Consider the following 21,799-nt stretch of genomic DNA (forward strand, 5'->3'; position numbering starts at 1 on the left):
TACTGCCAAATGAATCATTTTTTTCAACTCAAGAACAGATGTTTTCACAGGAAACGTCTCATGCCAACTTAGTACCAGTTAGATGGTTGAGAGAACACATGACGCAAGATGATAGGTTTTGAAATCCTTGCAGACTATACATAGTATTTGAATAGTAAATAGTTACAATAACAATACTATTTAGAAATTATGTACATTTTCATTTGTCTTTTTAAAAGATTAATGATTTTTGAACAGGTTTTTCTGAAATAATTCGTTTATTTCAAACTTTCTGATATACATGTTAATATTACAATGAATACACATAAATAAGCAACAGGACTCATCCTTTTCCTTAAAAAATGTCCATTATTATTGTTACTAATTCATTAGTCAATGATAATCTCTGCTCAAAATTACCATGATACCAGAGAGAATATTTTTAGAAGATTATCACTAATTTGGGCACACACTCTCAAAAAGGTTTGCCACCCCTGAGCGAGGTACTGGTGCAGGGTACCATGGTAGTGCAGAGTTGAGTAGCTATAATCTTACTGAAAAGCAGAGCAGGTTTGTTGGGTATGAGAGGCCAGCTCTTTCCATTAATTCATATATCCATAAACAACATCTTCCTTAAGTGCTGATTGCAAAGGCAGGCCATGGGCCTTTCAAGCCTTACCCGTAAGATTTCATCGTAGATAGGGTTGGTTGTGTTACGCTTAATTGTAGTCTTGCGTTTACTTTGCCGTGATTTATCAGGTAACAGATAAGACTTCACATAGCTGCAGAGAGAAAAGGAAAATTCTTTTCAAAAAATGTTTATGGTTTAATTATTTTATTAGTGACAGAACAATTAAGTGAAGTGGACTGAAAGATTTGACTTCTAGGCTTTGAATTTGGAATGTCACCCAAAAGACATTTCCTTTTCTCTTCTGCCTAGTGGCAGTCCCATGTGGTATACTTGTTTGAGTTCTGAGTGTCCAACAGCTCAAACTGGCAGCAATAATTTAATTCAGCAGTGACTGAAGACAAGATAGCCAGTATTTGAGTATCGAAGTGTCAAGTTTGTGCAGCAGGGATTTCCAAGGCTGTCGTGAAGTTTGTAACTGGGACAAAGGAGGAGGGTCATCCTAATGTTCATTTGCAACAGGCAACTTGTCACTAAAACAGACGGCTTCATACTTTGCCCAAAATCAGTGTATTTTGTTTTAGGTCAGAGATCCAAACTTAAATTTTAGCATTTGAGAGACAAAGATCTCAAACCAGTAGGTAGCAGTTGGACTTTGATATATCCTCATTAGAGAATGGAGAGCTCAGGAAACTGCCAGCATGCACATCCATCTCTGCTGTATTGTTCATTTCCCCAGTACATGAAAGATATTCAGACTACAATTCCAGCATCCAATACTGCACTAACTTACATTATGAGCTGTCCCAAATAGTACACGCATAAAAAAATCCAACTGAATATCATATCCACTTAGCTCCAACCTACAGGGATATTATTATTCAGCATTTGGCTTGAAAAGACCTGCATGTTAAATGCAAAGAAGTTGTATTTGCTCTCCAATACAGAGTATTTTTCGAAAATTCAGGCACCCATATTCACAGAAACACACTTACGGGTTTGATCTCCTCTTGTTCTCATCCCCATAAGCCAGGTTGCGGCATTCCTTCACGTGTATATTAAGTGCTTGTTTCTTTTGGTCATAGCGGAGGAAGAAGATAATCTCCCCAGTGATGGTAACATTGCCAAAGTCACCTGCTTCACTATAGATACTGACCATGCTGCCTATTGTACTCTGAAACAAGTTTAGATAGTGTGAAAGGGAATTAAACAAGAAAGCAACATCTCTCAGTTTACTAAATTTATACATTGTGATTCAGTCTAATTTATATAATCTTCACACAGTTAAAATTACCAGTACTGCTTTCTGATAGAAATTGATAAAAAGCTATATTTATACTCATTACACCTATTCATAGTCAGAACGAGGGACTAATCTTGTCAACAGTAACATTTCGAATATAGATATTCTATCAAGATGGTCCAGCCTTGGGCTTCATTTATTGGCGTTGGCTCATTATTTTGTAGCATTTTTAAAAGAATTCAGGTAGTGTACCTTACGGATTAAGATAAGCCATTTTTCGGCTGGGAAATAATTTCCCACTTTCAATATACTGCATCGCAATGAAATACTTGACAATTATAAAGCACAAGTCAGATGCAAAACATCTTCTGTAGTCTGGTTATTAATCTCCAGTCAAAAGAACAGAAAGACTTGCAGTTAACTACAGGCAACAAAATTCTTTCAAAGTGAAGTTACTAACTGAATGTAAAAAAGGTAATCTGTGTTCAGCAAAGTTTCCAAAAAAACAAGGCTGGCTAATCTGTTTTCTAAGTAAAGTATTAATTCAGGAATAAACTTAGCCTGGAAAATATTATTTGATAATATTCCATAAACTGTCCCAAGAGGAGAAGGGATCTGTAACATTTCAAGAAAAAAAAACAATTTTAGTTGCACAGCAGAATCTCATTACTGCAACGTGGCCTAAATATCTCTGCAGATATCCAAGAGTCTTGAAAAAAATGTGGACACACAACCTTCGGATCCAGCGGCAATTGTGAAACACAGATCGTTTGCAGCAAACACCTACATTAAAAAAAAACTCTCAATACATCTGTTTGTGTTAAGATTGAGTACATGGGATATACAAGTTTATGGTTCATAATTTGAAAGAGTGGAATGGATACAGAATTTGTGTAACCACATTGAGATACAGTTATGTTTTAGAGACACACACAAAAACAGGCTATATTTTATAAAGAAATGGGTAGTTGTTAATCAAAATGTCCACATTTGCTTGGGTAGAGGCTAAGTACAAAGGGCATCCCTGGCCAACATATTCATAGCAGAGTTACATTCTGATAATCATCTTAAAATTATGATATTTCTCTTTTCTCCTAACAATCAGTACATTTTTCCTCTGAGCAGATGAAGCATACAGACTATGTAGAATAAAGAGTTCAAACCCAATCTGTGCCAAGTTTACCTGGTGGCAGATTTGAGGGCAACAATGAAAAGACTACAATAGGCTCATCTGTTCTTGCGCTATTACCAGCAATATTTCTGTTCCCGTCAATTTACTCAGTGACCCCTGCTAGGGAGGGATGCACACAAACAAATACAATGTGAGCACAAAACCAAACTTGCCATTAGTCATTATAGTCGAATAATGGGCACATGATTGAGTTACTGGCGGATGGTGGATGCTTTGGAAATATTCCACATCAATGAATCGGTGTATTAAAGAGAGGAGGAAAACTGATACAAGCATTTCTTTCTTACATAAAAACCAACAAATAGAAAATCAACAAATTGGACTGACCTTGGGAGGAACATGCATTAAGTTTGCCAACAGTAACGAAATCAAAGGTAACTTTAGACCAGAAGACATCGGAGCAAAATTAGGCCATTTGTCCCATCAAGTCTGCTCCACCATTCAATCATGGCTGATTCTTTTTCTCTCCTCCTCAGCTCCACTCCCCAGCCTTCTCCCTGTAATCTTTGATGCCCCGTGTCCAAACAAGAACCAATCAAACTCTGCCTTAAATACACCCAACAACCTGGCCTCCATAGCTGCCTGTGGTAATAAATTCCACAAGTTCACCACCCTCTGGCTAAAGAAATTTCTCCACAATTCTCTTTTAAACGGACGCCCCTCTATCCTGAGGCAGCGCCCATTTGTCCTAGACTTCCCCACGTAGGAAACATCCTTTCCACATCTACTCTGTCTAGCCCTTTCTACATTTGAAATTTTTCAATGAGATTCCCCCTCATTCTTCTGAATTCTAGCGAGTACAGACCCAGAGCTATCAAATGTTCCTTGTACGATAACCCTTTCATTCCTGGAATCATCCTTGTGAACCTCCTCTGAACTCTCTCCAATGCCAGCACATCTTTTCTAAGATGAGGAGCCCAAAACTGTTCACAATGCTCAAGGTGAGGCCTCACTATTACCTTATAAATCCTCAGCATCACATCCCTGCTCTTGCATTCTTGTCCTCTTGAAATGAATGCTAACATGGCATTTGCCTTCCTCACCACCGACTCTACCTGCAAGTTAACCTTTAGGGTGTTCTGCACAAGGACTGCAAAGTCTCTTTGCCTCTCAGATTCCTGGATTTACCCCCCGTTTAGAAAATAGTCTGCACATTTATTTCTGCTACCAAAGTGCATGACCATGCATTTTCCAACATTGTATTTCATTTGCCACTTTCTTACCCATTCTCCTAATCTGTCTAAGTCCTTCTGCAGCCTACCTGTTTCCTTTACACTTCCTGCCCCTCCACCAATCTTTGTATCATCTGAAAACTTGGCAACAAAGCCATCTATTCCATCATCTAAGTCGTTGATATGCGGCATAAAAAGAAGTGGTCTCAACACCAACTTCTGTGGAACACCACTACTCACTGGCAGTCAACCAGAAAAGGATCCTTTTATTCCCACTCACTGCCTCCTACCAATCAGCCAATGCTCTAACCATGCCAGTAACTTTCCTGTAATACCGTGGGCTCTTAGCTTGGTAAGTAACCTCATGTGTGGCACCTTGTCAGAGGCCTTCTGAAAGTCCAAATATACAACATCCACTGCATTCCCTTTATCTATCCTACTTATAATCTCCTCAAAGAATTGTAACAGGTTCATCAGGCAAGATTTTCCCTTAAGAAAACCCTGCTGACTTTGTCCTCTCTTGCCCTGTGTCACCAAGTACTCCATAACCTCATCCTTAACAATCGACTCTAACATCTTCCCAGCCACTGAGGTTAGGATAACTGGTCTATAATTTCCTTTCTGCTGTCTTCCTCCTTTCTTAAAGAATGGAGGGACATTTGTCATTTTCCAGTCATCTGGCACCGTGTCGGAGTCCAGTGATTTTTGAAAGATCATTTCTAATGCCACTACAATCTCTAACACTACCTCTTTCAGAACTCTAGGGTGCAGTTCATCTGGCCTGGGTGACTTATGTATCCTTGGGTCTTCCAGCTTTTTGAGCACCTTCACCCTTGTAATAGTAACTGCACTCATTTCTCTTCCCTCACACCCTTCAACATCTGGCACACTGCTAGTGTCTTCCACAGTGAAGACTGATGCAAAATACTCATTTAGTTCATCTGCCATCTCCTTGTCCCCCGTTATTATTTCTCCAACCTCATTTTCTAGTGGTCCTATATCCACTCTCATCTCTTTTATCTTTTTACACATTTGAAAAAGATCTTACTATCCACTTTGATATCATTTGCTAGCTTGCTTTCGTATTTCATCTTTTCCCTCCTAATGACTCTTTCAGTTGTTCTTTGTAGGTCTTAAAAACTTCCCAGTCCTCTATCTTCCCACTTATTTTTGCTTTGTTTTATGCCCTCGCTTTCGTTTTTCTACTAGCTTTGACTTCCCTTGTCAGCCACGGTTGTCAATGGTTGTCTATTTTGTCAGTGCTATTTACTTTACTTGATTTTCCAGAGCTACTTAAGTCACAAAATCAGCTAGAGTTGAGAAAAAAAGCAAAGCTAGAGCACTGCTTAAGGGAGAAATAAGAATTTAAAAAACTCAGATACTGGATTGGGGTAATAATGATGACTGTATATTTCTCCAAGCTCCTTGATCACAGGATGTACCCAGCTTGAATTTAAAAGAACACAATACATCTTCCGCTTTATACTAATGAGTGTTATTCAGTATAATATACCTTGTTGCACATCACCTTGGTAATTTAAACTTAAATAGGACAATGAACTTGATTTTCTCCACATTCTTAAAAAAAGGAAAAATTTTGACCTTATTTCTTTCTAATGCACATGCTTGAAGAATTATACAGTATGTGGAGGTTTAAATCACAATAGTTTGCTGGGAAACGTACCACAGAACTTCCACTCTTGAGGCTTTGGCGAGGATTTGTCAAACGGTGCATTGACACCAATTTATCAATATCCTCCTCTTCCTCATCCTGTCAAAAAATAAAGGTTACAAACAAGTATAAAGCTCTGGAAATAATAGAACAATAAAGGACTGTGGTCAAGTTGCCACTGCAAACTGCCTGACTAATTGTTTAAACACTGACTGGCTTGAAATTGTATCTATATATAAAAAAAACCTCTATCTTTCCATCACACCTATTGACATCTAATACTACTACACAGGTTGTTCTAAAACTAAGCAGTCAAACTTGCTTTATTTCTTGAACACAGTCCAATGTGAAGAAAGGCACAATTTTCAGACCCAAGTTTTATTGGCACTGGGACAAAAGTGGATCATTCATTTTTGGTTGAGTATTTCTAATAATGCAAATCAGTACCTTAATCAAACTGGATACTTTGGAAGACAAATTAATGGAGTGGAATATGTCAGGCAGTGTTACAGAACCTAGCCTGGCTATTTTAGATGCGGTTATTTTTAATGCGGTGAGATTAAAGGAAATGTCGTGGACAAAGATCCTCTGTTGAGTAATGGTCATGAGATGGCAGAATTATCAATACTATCTGAGGGCAAACATCGGGGATCTGTGACCAATGTCCTCAACTTAAATAAGGGTAATTGCAATGATGTGAAGATAGGGTTGTCTGGAGTGGGTAAACAGACTGAGGAATAGGTCAGTGGATAAGCAAGGACATATATTTAAACAGCTAGTTCATAACTTTCAGCAGAAAGAAGGATCCCAGGAGAAATATGTACCGTGTACTGTTAACAGGGGTGTCCTGGAAAGTAATGAATTAAAGACCAGTTCAGATCAATTGGCAAGGGCCAATACACCAAAGGACAGGAAATTTTACAAGAACCAGCAGAGTCAATATGAGAGAAAATTGTTAAGTAATATCAAAACAAACAACCAGAACAATGTGATAATGCCCCTGTCCTTAAAACAGAGGATTCAGTATCAGGAATAAGCAGCTCACCCCTTCCGGCTGCACCACCGGGGACACAACTGGACTTGTGCTTTCAATCTATCTTTTTGTATACCCCTATATCCCTTGATTCACCCAACGTATTGAAAGCTATCGATGCCTACTTTGACCAAATTCAGTGACTAAACAAACACATCCTTCTGGGGTAGAGAGTTACAAGGACATTCTATTCCCAGAGTGAAGGAACTTCTACTCATCTCAAACTGAAATAGTCTGCCCCTTATTCTGAAACTGTGACCCTTGGTTCTAGTTTCCCCAGCAAGAAACATTCCCGTTCTCTTAACATTTGAAGGGATACTTCGCCTGTTATGTGCACTACTGTGAACAAATAAATATTTTCTACATTATATTCTATCTGCCAACTCATTTACTGCAGCTTATTCAAATTGTCCTGAGGCCTTTTCACATCCTCTCCCATACTCACAATTTCACCTTGTTTTATCACCAAATTTAATAAGACAACATTTGGTCCCCTCAGCCAAAGTGCCAGTATAGATTGGGATGCAAGTACCAATCCCTAAGCCATTATGTCCTTGGAGGTCTTTTTGTTTACATCCATCTTGAGAACAAACAGGGTCTTAACTTAAAATTCATTAAAATGATGCCCCTGTCCAGGATTGTTGTTCTCAGTATTGCACTGCGAATAATCACCTTAGATTTTAATGCTCAAGTGTCTGTACTGAACCAGTTGAAACTGTAACATTCTATTTCAGAGCAGGGGCGGCGCTAAGGTGGGGCTATAGCCCCAGCAGGAATTGCAATAGCACCACTGCAGCACCACCAAGAAATTAACTGCAGCTGCTTTGCTTTCCCTGTATAGTTTTGAACACAGCTTGTTTCTCCAGTTGATCTAGTGAAACAGCGCCCCCAATTACCATAGCACCCACGCAGCAATAAAGTTATAAACTCTGTCAGATCCACCCTACACTTCTGCTTATTCGTTCGTTGTCAATGTCTTGCTGTTGCTGTCCTCAGATCAGTTAAGCTGATCTAAGATCACTTAAGGTGGTGATGTCACTCACGCGAGAGAGTGATAGTATACATCCAGGCGCAGCTCCCTGGGCTCCCGAGACTAACAGATGCCACACTTGCACATTGTGCTTTTACAAGCCAGCGTGGGCCTGGCACGTGCATTATTTTGGTGGCGTGAAAAATGGATCGATTTTTAGTGAGAAAACAACCTCATCCAGTGGAATCAGTGGTGTCTCAGCCTGAGCATGCCTTAATTGAAAGTGACATGCAGAAAGAAGTAAGTGGGGATGAGGACGACAGTTCATTGAAGGAATGTGAGGGCGAAGTAGAGGAACAAGAAATGGAGTGGGATTCGGAAGAGAACGTGGAATACTGTTAGCGATGTTAGCCAGCAGCCTGAGGAAGGACCCCGTCGGCCAGCATTGAAAAAGTACTCTTTGCAACAGTTTGGCAATCAGCAAAGGAGTATTCATGGCTGTACTCCTGGCTGGAATATTCAATCACAAAAGATGCTGCATTCTGCTTCGCATGCAGGCATTTCCTGTGTGGAGGACATGGGTTCCATTCTGAGTCTACCTTCACTGTCACCGGTTACCGCAACTGGCGGAAAGCTACAACAGCTTTCAAAACCCACCATGTAAGTGCAGCTCATAAGTTTGCGATGGAGGCATGGGCCGAATTCAGATTGAGAAAACAAGACGGTTCAGAATTGCGAGATATGCTTGATAAAGGACATGCAAAGATTGTCCAAGAAAATCGTGAGTATATGAGAGCAGTGGTTGAGTCTCTATGCTATACTGCGTGCCAAGGCATTGCCCAGCAAGGACACTGGGAGAATGATGGATCTGGCAATAGGGGAAACTTCGTTGAGTTGCTCGGTGTAATTGGGAAGTTTGATAAGACTGTAGCTAAAAAAAATAGAGGACAATCCTGGAAATGCAAAAAACACCCATCACGATATCCAAAATGAAATTATGGGTATTATGGCAGATATGATCAGACGTCAAATAAGTGCAAAAATCAAGGAGGCTGAATATTTTGCCATCATGGTGGATGAAAGTAAAGACTTGAGTAAAAAGGAGCAAATATCAGTGGTGGTGCGGTATTTGAATAACGAAACAGTGCTTGAAGAACTCTTGCACTTCACTCTAGCAGAAGGGTTGGATGCAGAGTCACTTCTTAAAGGCATTGAACAGACAGTTGCCCAGTGTGTTATTGATAAGAACACGTGTATAACAGTGTTATGACGAGGCGGCAGTGATGTCCGGGTGCAATAACGGGGTACAAGAGAGGTTCAGGAAAGAGGTCCCACAGGCATTATATATACACTGCCATGATCACAGACTTAACCTTGTTTTAGTGGATGTTGTGAGCAGTGTACCACAAGCGGGTGAGTTTTTTGAAACTGTGCAGCTGCTTTACAACTTCTTTTCAAACTCTGTTGCCCACGATCTTTTCATGAAGAAACAGAGAGAACTGGAATCAACTGCACAGCCTGTGGAGTTGAAGAAATCATCAGATACACGCTGGGCATGGCAGTATACAGCTTTGTGGGCTATAAGGAAATCACTCCCTGCCATTCTAGCTACACTACAGGGTATTATGGGTCAACCAAATGCACGAAGGAAAACGGAGGCCAGAGCTGTAAATGGACTGATTGACAAGCAGTTTGCTTTACTTCTCACTCTGTTTGCGGATTTATTCCGAGTCACCAAGTTCAATCTCCCAGTTTGGAGTTTTCATCCACTGTGGACTTGGTTCAGTCTGTTATCGATGCACTCTCAGCAAAACGGGGACAGGAATCATGGAATGGAATTCAGGCAAGAGCTTGGGACCTGTGCGTCAAGGCCGGTATACAGAGCAAAACACATGAAAGCAGACAGGCCCAGCCACCCCGCCGACTACATGATTTTGTTGTTGAGGCCCAAACTGAACGCACATCTGTCACATCCTCTGATGACCTTTGCAACCACTGTTTCTATCCAGTTATAGACAGACTTCTGACTGAAATGAAAAGATGGTTCTCAATTGAGTCTGGAAGTGTTCTGACTGGAGTCTCAGCATTGAGTCTCAAACATAAGTTCTTCCTAGACAAGAATTGTCTTTGGCCAATGGCCTAATACTATGGAGTGACTGAAGAGAACCTGACTGCAAAGCTACATCAGGTTTGGCGTCTGCTGGAAACAAAACAAAAGCAGGGACAGACAGTGAATGACACAGTGGAATTTCTAGCTCTAATGAGACCCTACCGCGATGCATTTATAGATTTATACAAACTAACCTGCATATCACTAACTCTACCTGTTATATCTGCCTCATGCGAATGGAGTTTGTCTTGCCTCAGACGCGTCAAAAACTACTTAAGAAATAGCAGCGGCGATGCTCAGAAAAGCAACTTGGCTCTGTTGGCCATAAACAGCCGGAGGACCAGGGCACTTGACATCCAGAAAATCATTGATGCTTTCGCCACCAATCACAACAGCAGATGGATTGTGCTTCTCTGTAAACATCAATGGTGAGTGCAGTTGATTTTTTAAAAATTTGGGCCAAGACTAATGCAGATTATTATTATTATTATTTTGTGGTGGATACCCCATAGTCCTTATGTTTCCTGCAAATCCTAAAATATTACATTTACTGCTATTAAGCTTACTGGTTTTGCTTAGACTTCCAAGCGGTGATTCTGTTGATTTTTGTTTTAAATTCAATAGCCAAATTAATTGAGGTATTGCATGGTCAGAGTATGATTTGTCCAACTCCTGGTAAAGCCTTGTATCTGCTGTTTGCCTTATTTGACTTTAATAACGGTGTATTTTTTTGGCATTGCTGTCTATGTAATGCAAATAGCAGTGGGTTCGTTTTGTGTTTTTCAGTTGAAAAGCACGCATTTCACGCCAATTGTGGGATTGCTGGGTGATTCACGTTGTCTGCTGTTGCTCGGATGCTCTGTTTTTTTTTGTTTATGCTCCGTGTAGCCCAGGTTGTCTCCGATGCTGTTGACACTGTAACAGTTCACTTCTACATTAGATCTATCAATTGCAGTTGCTTGTGAATCAACAGAGGCATTTATAGTAGGCACATAAATGCTTGAAACTGACTTTTTAACGCCACGCATCTAGCCTTGCGAATATATATTACCATACAGTGCACCCCTCAGCACCATCACTGAATCATTCAGCCCCTCCGTAGCACCAGCAAGAAAAAATCTCTGGCGCCGCCACTGTTTCAGAGTCAGGAATTTAATGGGGAAAGAACACGATCGATGAGTTTATAGCTTCTTGTTTCCCAAGTTATTGCACTCTGAAATTCTGACGTACAATCCAGTGTACATTCATTCATCTGATGCTGATACATATGGTGGAAAGCTCAAGTCTCAGCACAGTTCCCAACAATTTTTCCCTTTCTTCCTCTCCCTCCTCTCCTTTGGAAGGTGGGGGTCAGGGAGTAAGCTCTTTTATAAACTAACCTGTTCTACATTGAGACCTGGAACTGACCGACTGCGGTCTCCCATGGATTCCTCCTTCTCTGTAGAATCCGATACGCGAAGATCCATCACCGATTTACTATAATCTAATGGGGATTTGAAAAGAACACTACAATTACAAAAACCTTATAGCACAACTTACAACTGATGATGCCTCCGCTTATCCAGGTTCTCCAGTATTTACAAATGATCTATATTGAATTTTGTCTGAAGTGTGGATTATCTGTGGCTTTATGACCAAGAGATGCGTCAGACTTTCCCTGTAATTATCTTTGAGAAGAACACAACTAAGAATTCCCTGCAGCTTACTGGCCTCCTCGCTGACCCACCCAAGAGCCTGTGGAACAATTTCAAAATGTTTCCCTGGGAAACCATTGCTATTTCAGGGATAAATTAATTACTTGACTATAAATTTATTAATCCCATTTCATGAATTCTCTTCATAGTCATGGACCTCCCCATCTATTTAATGCCACCAGCCCACTATCATCATCATCAGGTGCCATGCCCAGTTTGAGCTTTGACTGCCATGGCCCACACACTCCTGTTTTGGGTCAAGTGGATCAATTCATTGGTATTCATTTCCAGTTCTCTGGTTGCTGTCTCCGTCATCATTTGTCTTTGCCTTCCTCTTGCTTTCTTCTCTTCAATCTCTCCCATAATTACCGTGCATTCTAACTCTTCTTTCCTAATCACATGTCCAATGGAGTTACGTTGCCTTTTCATGATCTCATACATTATTTCTTTTTGTGTTTGCTCTGTTCATGACATCCTCGTTAGATATTCGCTTCGTCCATGATATTCTTTGCATCCTCCTCAAAAATCACATCTCTGCTGCTTCAATTCGTTTCCTCATGTTACTAGATATTGTCCCACATCCTGATCAATATAACATAACTCGATAAACGTAACATCTCAGTACTCAGAGATGGGTTGTCATGCCTAGTTTAGTATTGGTCATTCTTGTAAAGGTGTCTTTTGCCATCCTTATTCTTCTTTTGATGTCTATATCACACCTGCCATCTGATGTCACCCACCACCCCTCCTATAACCTTTTTTTCCTCCTTTAGGATGTTTCTTAGTGTCTACTTTGACCAAGTTTTTACCAGCTGCTCCAGTATCTCTTTATATAATTACGTTTACACTCCTGCAAAATGATTTCAGCTACGAGGTGTGATTGATAAGTTCGTGACCCAAGGTAGAAGGAATCAATTTTAGACAACCCAGCACATTTATTTTTCAGCACAGTCCTCTCCTACATTTACACACTTAGTCCAGCGGTTGTGGAGCATACGGATCTTGGACCTCCAGAAAGTGTCCACAGCAGGGGTGATTGATAAGTTCGTGGTCTATGGTAGAAGGAGATGAGTTAGACAGCTCTCGTTACATGTACATGCAGGTCAACTCTTTGAGTGATTATGCAGAAAGTTTGAAGTTAATAACTCATCTCCTTCTTCCTTAGGCCACAAACTTATCAATCACCCCTGATGAGTTATTAACTGATGTTATGTAGGAGGGGACTATGTTGAAAAATAAATGTGCTAGCTTTTCTAAAATTGACTCCTACCTTAGGCCACAAACTTATCAATCACCCCTTGTATTTGTAATATTTAGATGCTGCTTTTAGGGTTAAGTATACCTTGGCTTGAAATCATCTCAAGAGCTACAGAAGTACAACAGCTCACCTGCGGGTTTTAGAGTTGCTTTTATACTCTTTTTAAACATGTCTTCTGGAGCATTTTCATCCCCTGAAATTTTGTTGTCTATTTTTGTGCGAGTTTCCTATGAAGGAGAAAGGGTTAAACTATTTTAAAACATGTACAGATTAATTCTGTGTTTTGAAGTTCCAATTTTAAATGCTCTTATAAGGTAGCATCTTATAAAATAATACCACATTAAAAACTAATAGGTAAAAAAAATGGAAATACTTCTTCAACCACTATGTTAAGATAATAATAATTCTTCACTGTTCTCTCTTTTTGTCTGATACAACTGTGTGACTTGTTGATCCATTTCAGAGGGGAGTTATAATTCCACCATATTTATGTTGACTTGGAATCACACGCTGGTCCCAAGAGCTAATAGAGAACTTTTTCATGCCTTGTGGAGCATTGGACAGCATCTTTATGAGGCTGAGCTGTCAGCTCGACGCTCGGCCCATCACAGATCGAAAGTGTGCAAGGGGCTGGCCAGATTCGAACCTGGGACCATTTGCCTCAAAGTCCAGTGGTGATGCCACTACACCACCGGCCAGCGTAAGAGCTGACAGAGATGGGCATTAAATAATGGCAACCCATATCCCTTGAGCAAATAATAAAAAAAACAGAAGCCTTCTGCCATCTACAAACAACGTAGAATTGCAGCAATCTAATAGCCCAGGCGAACGAAAGAGAATCCACTAGAGTTCACTATCACTACCTTCCAAAACTGGCATCTACTTGCTTTCCATGCATGTATGTATGATTGCTGAAATCTAGAGGAAGGTGGTCAACAATTCACTGCTGGGCACAGAATGCACCCTGACCTGGGATTGCTCACCGAGTCAGGCAAGGGAACAGGACCCTGGACTAATCTCTTAACACCCATCTCATAAACCTCAGAGAATTCTGTACCAGCTACTAGGGATCAAAGGGGTAACCTCCTGTTGATTTCAAAGTAAGGGAACAGCAGAACCCTTGGATAAGAAAAAGACTTCCATATAATTTACCATCTTAAAAGTACTTTATTACTATTTTTACTTGAAGTTATTTATTGTAGTTCTGTCATTTTTTTTCCAAATGACCTATTTGTAGCTGCACCTCTCAAAGCTCTTATAAAACCTTTCAGGTAGAATTTAAACAGATTACACCCAAAACATCCTTGCAAGTTCCAATTGGTCAAAGATGATTATTTAATTTGTCAGATGTGGTTCCATAAAGATGTTGTGGTTGACTACCAATGTATCCTTAACTGACCACTTAGCTGTTTCAAAAAAACTGAGAGATGAGTAATAAATGTAGATTTGGCCGATATACCCGTACACCAAGAAAAAGTAAAATAGTGCAAGGAGAGTGTATTGCAGTACGTTATTTAAGTCAGATTGCAGGTTGTTTCTGTTTTTGGCAGGTGTAGTTGACGTGGCTGGAAGAGTCATGCTGCCTGAGACAACGGGCCGGGAAACGGGAAAACCATTCATATTACCGAGGTTGCTTTCAGTTAAGGAATTCCGCCTGAAAAATACAGAAACAGGAGACAAAGTTCATATTGAAAGTTCACTAATACCATGGCAGTAAATGCCCATCCACCCAAAGGATTGTTGGAATCCCAAAAACGATCTAAAACTTTTCTATAGTTTATATTGCTAGTTTGCTGAATGTATGATAAAGTTGGCTAAAAGTTGCTTCCACAATATACTAAGAAAGGACATAAAAATATTTTTGGTGCAGTACTCAGGATTGACATTCTTAACCTGATGCAGTTCTGATATTCTTCAATCACATTCATTTTAAAAGCAATGTAAACATGATGATAGGTTTATCTGTCCAAGGACTCTACAATACATCCAAAGTTAGGTACCACAACACACTGAATCAAATTGGGGTCACTTTCTAACTCATGACATAAATTAATGGAACAAATTCACACAAATGATACAATTTCATTCCAAAGTCCAATCTCAGACATCTGTTGTTTACAATATTTATTAAGTGGGTGGAATCCAGCAAACAGCACTTGCAGGGGTTTACTTAATCAAACTCACCTTACTGGATAAACACTGCTTGTGGCAGATGTTTTGTATGACTTTGGTTCTATTTGCATTGTTATTGCTGGCAACTGGCAACTGATGTTCTCACTTCAGAATACGTAATGAAATACCTTTGGACAACATGTACCATTTGCTTAGGTTAGTCACCAAGTGTGCACATGTCAGCCTTCAGCTGATTGAAGAAAATGGCATTTGGAGATCAAAACCTCAAACCTGCCATTAAAAACTCATACTCTTGTGGACAGTAGGGATCTTTGTCCCTATAAGCTCTGAGGTCCAGCCAGCCACAAGTAGGCATCTTGAAGCATTGGAAAAATATAGCAATGACGTGCCTGCAAAATTCTCCAACTTTGCTTTAACGATAAACTAACCAGTGTCAGTGACCTCTCTCAGGCCAATGTCCTTAGCAACCTCTCACTGGGATACACTGGGCTGGCCATGTCATTTGAATGCCTGATACTAGCCTCCTGAAAAGATGTACTATTCTAAACTCTATTATGGGAGGTTACCAGGTTGAAAGAGAAACATACTCAAAGATGTGTACAAAGCCTCCTCGAAGTGCAACATCCTCACTGACTCCCTGGAGAGAGTGCTTTCAGGAGGGTATCGAGGACCTCAAGGCCATGCATTGGGAAAATAAATGCAAGCATGGAGAGGCGTACATCACCTCACAAATCACCCACCCACCCCCATCACATCTTACCCCATTTGTGGAAGGGTCTGTGGTTCCCACATTAGTCTCATTAGCCATTTCAGAACGCACAAAATAGGAGTGGAAGCAGGTTGCCTTCAACCCCTAGAGACGGTCTAAGAAGAACTGACAGTGTGGTCAGTCCCCAGAAAGGTGGAATTGATAAAGCTGGAATGCAACTAAGCTGGGAAGAGTCCATATTTACTTTTTAGCACTGATTAGCTGATCTCGGATTGGTTGAAAGATTTGTATAATATGTATTGGGACCAAAGAAAAGAAGATTTTGTGACAGTTCCTGCTCTTTAATGTTATCCTTAAGTTTCTGAAGGTGAACAGAAGTGGAAAGGAACCAGATTTCTACAAAGGTGCCAAGAAATCTTCACTTAAAACACCAAAGGTGCTGAGAAGAATAGAACATGAGGAAAAGAACTTACTTCATCTTCACCAGCATCTTCAAGCCCTTGAATGTGCATTGAACTAGAGATTCCCTCATATGAAGCATATTTTGCAAATTTAATTAAGCTAAACAGAATTGAAAACGCAAACACGTGGAAATCTGCAGATGCTGGAAATTCAAGCGACACACACAAAATGCTGGTGGAATACAGCAGGCCAGACAGCATCCATAGGAAGAGGTACAGTCGACGTTTCAGGCCGAGACCCTTCATCAGGACTAACTGAAAGAAGGGATAGTAAGAGGTTTGAAAGTGGGAGGGGGGAGGGAGATCCAAAATGATAGGAGAAGACAGGAGGGGGAGGGATGGAGCTAAGAGCTGGAAACCTGATTGACAAAAGAGATACAAGGCTGGAGAAGAGAAAGGATCATGGGACGGGAGGCCTGGGGAGAGAGAAAAGAGGGAGGGGAGCATCAGAGGAAGATATAGTGAGAGGGACAGAGGGAGAAAAAAAGAGGGAGAAAGAAAGGGGAGAAAAATTAAAAAATAATAAATAAATAAATAATAGATGGGGTAAGAAGGGGAGGAGGGGCATTAGCAGAAGTTAGAGAAGTCAATTTTTCATGCCATCAGGTTGGAGGCTACCCAGACGGAATATAAGGTGCTGTTCCTCCAACCTGAGTGTGGCTTCATCTTTACAGTAGAGGAGGCCATGGATGGACACATCAGAATAGGAATAGGACGTGGAATTGAAATGTGTGGCCACTGGGCGATCCTGCTTTCTCTGGCGGACAGAGCATAGGTGTTCAGCGAAAGCAGGATCTTATATTCCGCCTGGGTAGCCTCCAACCTGATGGCATGAACATTGACTTCTCTAACTTCCGTTAATGGCCCTCCTCCCCTTCTTACCCCATCCCTTTATTTATTTATTATTTTTAAATTTTTTTCCCTTTCTTTCTCTCTCTTTTTTCTCCCTCTGTCCCTCTCACTATATCTTCCTCTGATGCTCCCCTCCCCTTTTCTTTCTCCCCAGCCCTCCCGTCTCATGATCCTCTCCTTTCTCCAGCCTTGTAACTTCTTACCAATCAATTTTCCAGCTCTTGGCTCCATCCCTCCCCCTCCTGTCTTCTCCTATCATTTCGGATCTCCCCCTGCCCCTCCCACTTTCAAATCTCTTACTATCCCTTCTTTCAGTTAGTCTTGAGAAAGTGCCTTAGCCTGAAACTTCAACTGTACCGCATCCTATAGATGCTGCCTGGCCTGCTGCGTTCACCAGCATTTTGTGTGTAAACAGAATTGACTTCCTTTTTTGTGGATCAGGAACTTCCAGAATTCATCTGTGCATTTGAGGTAGATCTCTCAATTTTTATCTCCTGATACTTCTTATTCTCATGCTCCTAAACCCCATTCGCTGCTTTAACCCCAAGCCCAATTCTTATTCCTACTCCCACACAACACCCTCCAAATAATGAAATGACTATCAATTATTCCACCAACAAAACCAACATTTCTATAGTGCTTTTGACATAGTACAAAAACCCTGGGTCATTGTTGGTACCAGACGGGTGGATTTTCCAGATTGTTGTTTACTAGTACTGTTAATACACCCATATCCTTTCCATTCATTTTCTTGAAGATGTGACACTATAGCATAATTTTTCCCAGTGAGCCAGATGAGTTTAAGGGGAACACTGGAAACAAAATTCAATCAGCTTAAAGGGAGTACAGGAAACTAAACACAAATAATGTGGGTATAGACTCTGGTGTGTTTAAAAAGTGGAATGGAAAATGAGATTCGCTAAATTTAAAGGGAGCATGGGTACCAGAATCCTGGTGTAATTATAGGAAGTGCAGGAAACAGAACCAAGTGCCATGCCTTCAGGATTTCTGAACAACTGGGACTGTGGACTAGTAGAGCTTTACTGCATAATATCTCAGATACGTTGTCAAGCAAAACGTAATGCAAGCCATATAAAGAGCTGGTAGTACCAAATATCTAATGCGTGGTCAGAAAGACATGTTACAAGAAAATAAAATGTCCCAATACACCTTTAGTGAACCTGAAGGAATTTCAGATTATCCACGGTTGCCCACCTGGAATTTTTGAGGGTGTTGTGTCTGGAGGCAGAGTGTACGCTGCTCTTGTTGCTGCTGACACTCACATGTCCAGTGGACTCTGTGTCGCTTAGCTGATCATCAGCCTCTTGGGTTTCAGACTGGTTGCTAACAAAGCATAAAAACAGATAAAATAAAATGGTAAATTGGTTTATTATTGTCACATGTACAGTGAAGCACACCGTCATTACCAATCAATCCATTACTATGGCACGTTGAGGTGGTAAAAGGTAAAATAACAACAGGACACAGAATGAAGTGTCACTGTATAGAGGAGTGTAGTGCAGGTAGACACTATCGCGCAAGGTAGATTATGAAGTAAGAGTCCATCTTATTGCACTAGGGAACCATTCAATAGTCTTCTAACAGCACGATACAAGGTGAAGGATGCTCTACGTCCAGAGCATTAAGTGTGGAATGAGCACAAGTGGTGCATGCAGGCTCAATTTCAACGTTTAAAGAAGTTTGGAATGGTACATGTATTGCAGGGATATGGAGGACTATGGTCCTGGCGCAGGTCGACGGGAGTAAATGGTTTTGGCATGGACCAGGTGGGCAAAGGGACTGTTTCTGTGCTGTATTGCTCTATTCTCCCAGTGCAGCTTCCCCTACATTGACGCAACCAGACGTGGATTGGGGAACTGCTTTATCGAGCACCTTCGCTCCCTCTGCAACAAACAGGATTTCCAGATGATCCACCATTTTAACTCCAGTCACCATTCCCGTTCCAACATGTCGGTGCGTGGCCTCCTCTACTGTCACGATGAGGCCACCCTCAAATTGGTGGAGGAACACCTCATATTCCGTCTCTGGGTAGCCTCCAACCTGACAGCACGAACATTGACTTCTCAAACTTCTGGTAGTTTATCCCCCTCCCCCTTACCTTTTCTTCCAGTCCCCACTCTGGCTCCCCTCTAACCTCTTCTCTTCTCCTCACTTGCCCATCACCCTCCCTCCTCAGCACCATTCATATAAGACAGGAAAATGAGCACTATTCGCCTTCTTGAATGCAATGGCCAGCATTGTTGCTTTGCTAATATTTAGGAAAAGATTGTTGTCATAACATCGTGTCACTAGGATCTATCAGGTATGAGGATTGGTTACTTTTACTGTTTTGTCAGTAAAGCACCATCGGACATATTGCTTATTTCATTCTTCAGATGTGTTGCAAAGTCAAAAGAGGATTTTGTAGATCGAAACCAACTCTGTGGGTAACTTTTTGAATTGCTCTTAGTTTTTAATAACCAGATTAATTCTATTATTTGGATCCCTTCTTTTGTTTAAATACAACTGCAAAGGAAACAATTTCAAGGGCTCACTTGATTTTGGTCAATGTTATCACTGCATTGTATGTCTTTGCCTTGTAGTCGTGAATGGTCAAGTTTGAAAAGAAATCACTCAGATTATGACAATGAATGGTTAAATTCAAGCTTTTAGACTCAGATCATGGATCAGATGATGGAGAAATTTGATGTTTTGGATATTAAGCTCACAATGAAGCCTGCCCAAGTTTGTGCATGCATCTGATTACTCAAAGCAATAAAGCACATGGACTTTTACATCATCAGCACATTTTTCTGAGGTCTGATAATCAAATTACAAAATCAAGATCTTTGTTATGCCCTTTGAGAAGGAAATTAACATATTCCTTTTGCCAGATACTTTATGGCTATTTTAAACTTTCCATAGGAGTTCTCCTGAAGTTGCAGAATAACATGTATCAGAACTCTTGTACAAATTTCAGCCCCATTTTCTCCTCCTCTTCCCTTTGTTTGCTGTGGTCCAAGTCCTGCTTATCTTCTGATGATCTTAGTCCTCCCTTCCCTCTCTGATTTTGTAAACCTCCTACTTTACCACTTTTTACAAAAATTTGTAAATTTTGAGATATTCTTTTCATTTCATCAAATTTTTACCCTTCCTGAAGCTGAGGACTGTCAGAGATTTGAATAGTGCTCCCCATTTTTCCTAACTTCAGTTTTCTTGGAAAGGTTGCAAGTTTTAAATTTTTTCCCCTTCTTACTTCCATACCCAAATAGAAATCAAATATCAGGGTAGGAATTCTTATAATAGACACCAAATATGCAACACAGTAAAACAGAGGCATTAAAAGCAATTGTAAAATATGGGCCTGCAGAATCAAATTCAGAAACAGATTGAATATGTATAACATTCTTTTTACAAACAAAAAACAAAGTTAATGGTGTAGGTGCTAGATGATTACACTCACCTAGAACCTTTGCCTTCATCTTCAAAGACCTTCTGCTGTGACTTTGCCTCAGTGTTTGCCTTTGCGTCATTGGCCAGCACCTTTTGCAGCAATGCCTGCCCCATCGTCTCTCGCTTATTCACTAGACAGTAAACGAAAAGTTGGGGAGGTGTTTACTTCCTTTTACTGCCCATGGTCTATCCGTTCTCCACTCCTGAACCCTCACAGATTTTACAGTTCCAATACATCACAATAAACCGGTACAGCACTAACTTCTGTAAAGCTCATTGTGTACAGAATAAAGTGTACTCTCCTAAAGGAACCAAGCCACGTGCTCCAGTGTACCATCTTTCCCCAAGTAAAACATCCCTAGAAAATTCACAGGGTTGGCGGGGGAGTAGGGGACACAGGGAGTGGAATGAAAACCAGACAAAATTTGACCCCCAAGCTGTCGAGTAATCATTGAGACAGGTAACCAAAAGTTTGCTTTAAATGGCCAGAAACTGGGAGCTCCAGAACACCATAGCAGATGGAGCAAAGGTGCACACACAAGTGGCTGTCTATTTTGCGTCTGATCTCACTAATGTATCGGTAGTCATATCGAGAACACCAACTGCAATGAACAAGATTGGAAGACATGCATGTTAATTGCTTTCTGACTTTGAAATGCTGTTGTAAGTCCTTTCCTGTTTTCTGAAAAAGGAGGGCATCTCAGATGTTCTGGCGTGGAGGGCTTCACCTCAGAACAGATTGCGCAAGGACAAAGAAAATGAGAGAAAGGAACAGTGTCTTTTCAAGGGTGGGACGAGATGTATTTGCTGTGGGAGTGATTGGTTTGTAGTAAATGTCAGTGGATAGTCTGACTCCTGAGACCAACAAAGTTCAGGGTTAAATTTATTATCAAGTCAATAGGGGATCAATAGTTAATCAGGTCTTTCTCCTGAAAGGGAGAAAGGTGTCAAAAATGGTCCCAGTGAATTTGAGAGCAAGGTGGAAGTAGGTAGAAAAGTTAATGAAATTGACGTGTTCTGTGTAACTACAGGAAAGAATGATCCAATTAAAATCAGGACTGTACAAGAGGTCAGAATCAGAAGAATGCAAAGATCCTGAGGTGTCGTAGAAGCTTACCAAAATAGGGAAGTAGTATCTGAAATGAGGGACAACAATTTTGAAGTTAAGACATGGTTTAACTGGCATTCAGTATAAAGTAGTTAGCACAGGGGTGACAGAAAATTGCAACTTAGTGCAAAT

General features: G+C 40.6%; 1 protein-coding gene across 3 annotated transcripts in view; it reads right to left on the bottom strand.

Moving 5' to 3' along the window:
* Positions 1-21,799, bottom strand: part of sytl4 (synaptotagmin-like 4) — an 81,497-nt gene that overhangs the window by 19,488 nt on the left and 40,210 nt on the right. For all 3 annotated transcript variants that reach the window (XM_063060658.1, XM_063060656.1, XM_063060657.1), the window contains exons 6-13: positions 20,570-20,690; positions 18,322-18,450; positions 14,461-14,605; positions 13,082-13,178; positions 11,379-11,482; positions 5,899-5,985; positions 1,603-1,781; positions 659-761 (exon numbers count right to left, since the gene is read on the bottom strand). In XM_063060658.1, coding sequence (XP_062916728.1) covers positions 659-761; positions 1,603-1,781; positions 5,899-5,985; positions 11,379-11,482; positions 13,082-13,178; positions 14,461-14,605; positions 18,322-18,450; positions 20,570-20,690 — 965 coding nt within the window. The remainder of the gene's footprint in view (positions 1-658; positions 762-1,602; positions 1,782-5,898; positions 5,986-11,378; positions 11,483-13,081; positions 13,179-14,460; positions 14,606-18,321; positions 18,451-20,569; positions 20,691-21,799) is intronic.

The sequence above is a fragment of the Mobula hypostoma genome, chromosome 10 (genome assembly GCF_963921235.1).
Source record: "Mobula hypostoma chromosome 10, sMobHyp1.1, whole genome shotgun sequence".
NCBI classification, from domain to species: Eukaryota; Metazoa; Chordata; class Chondrichthyes; order Myliobatiformes; family Myliobatidae; genus Mobula; species Mobula hypostoma.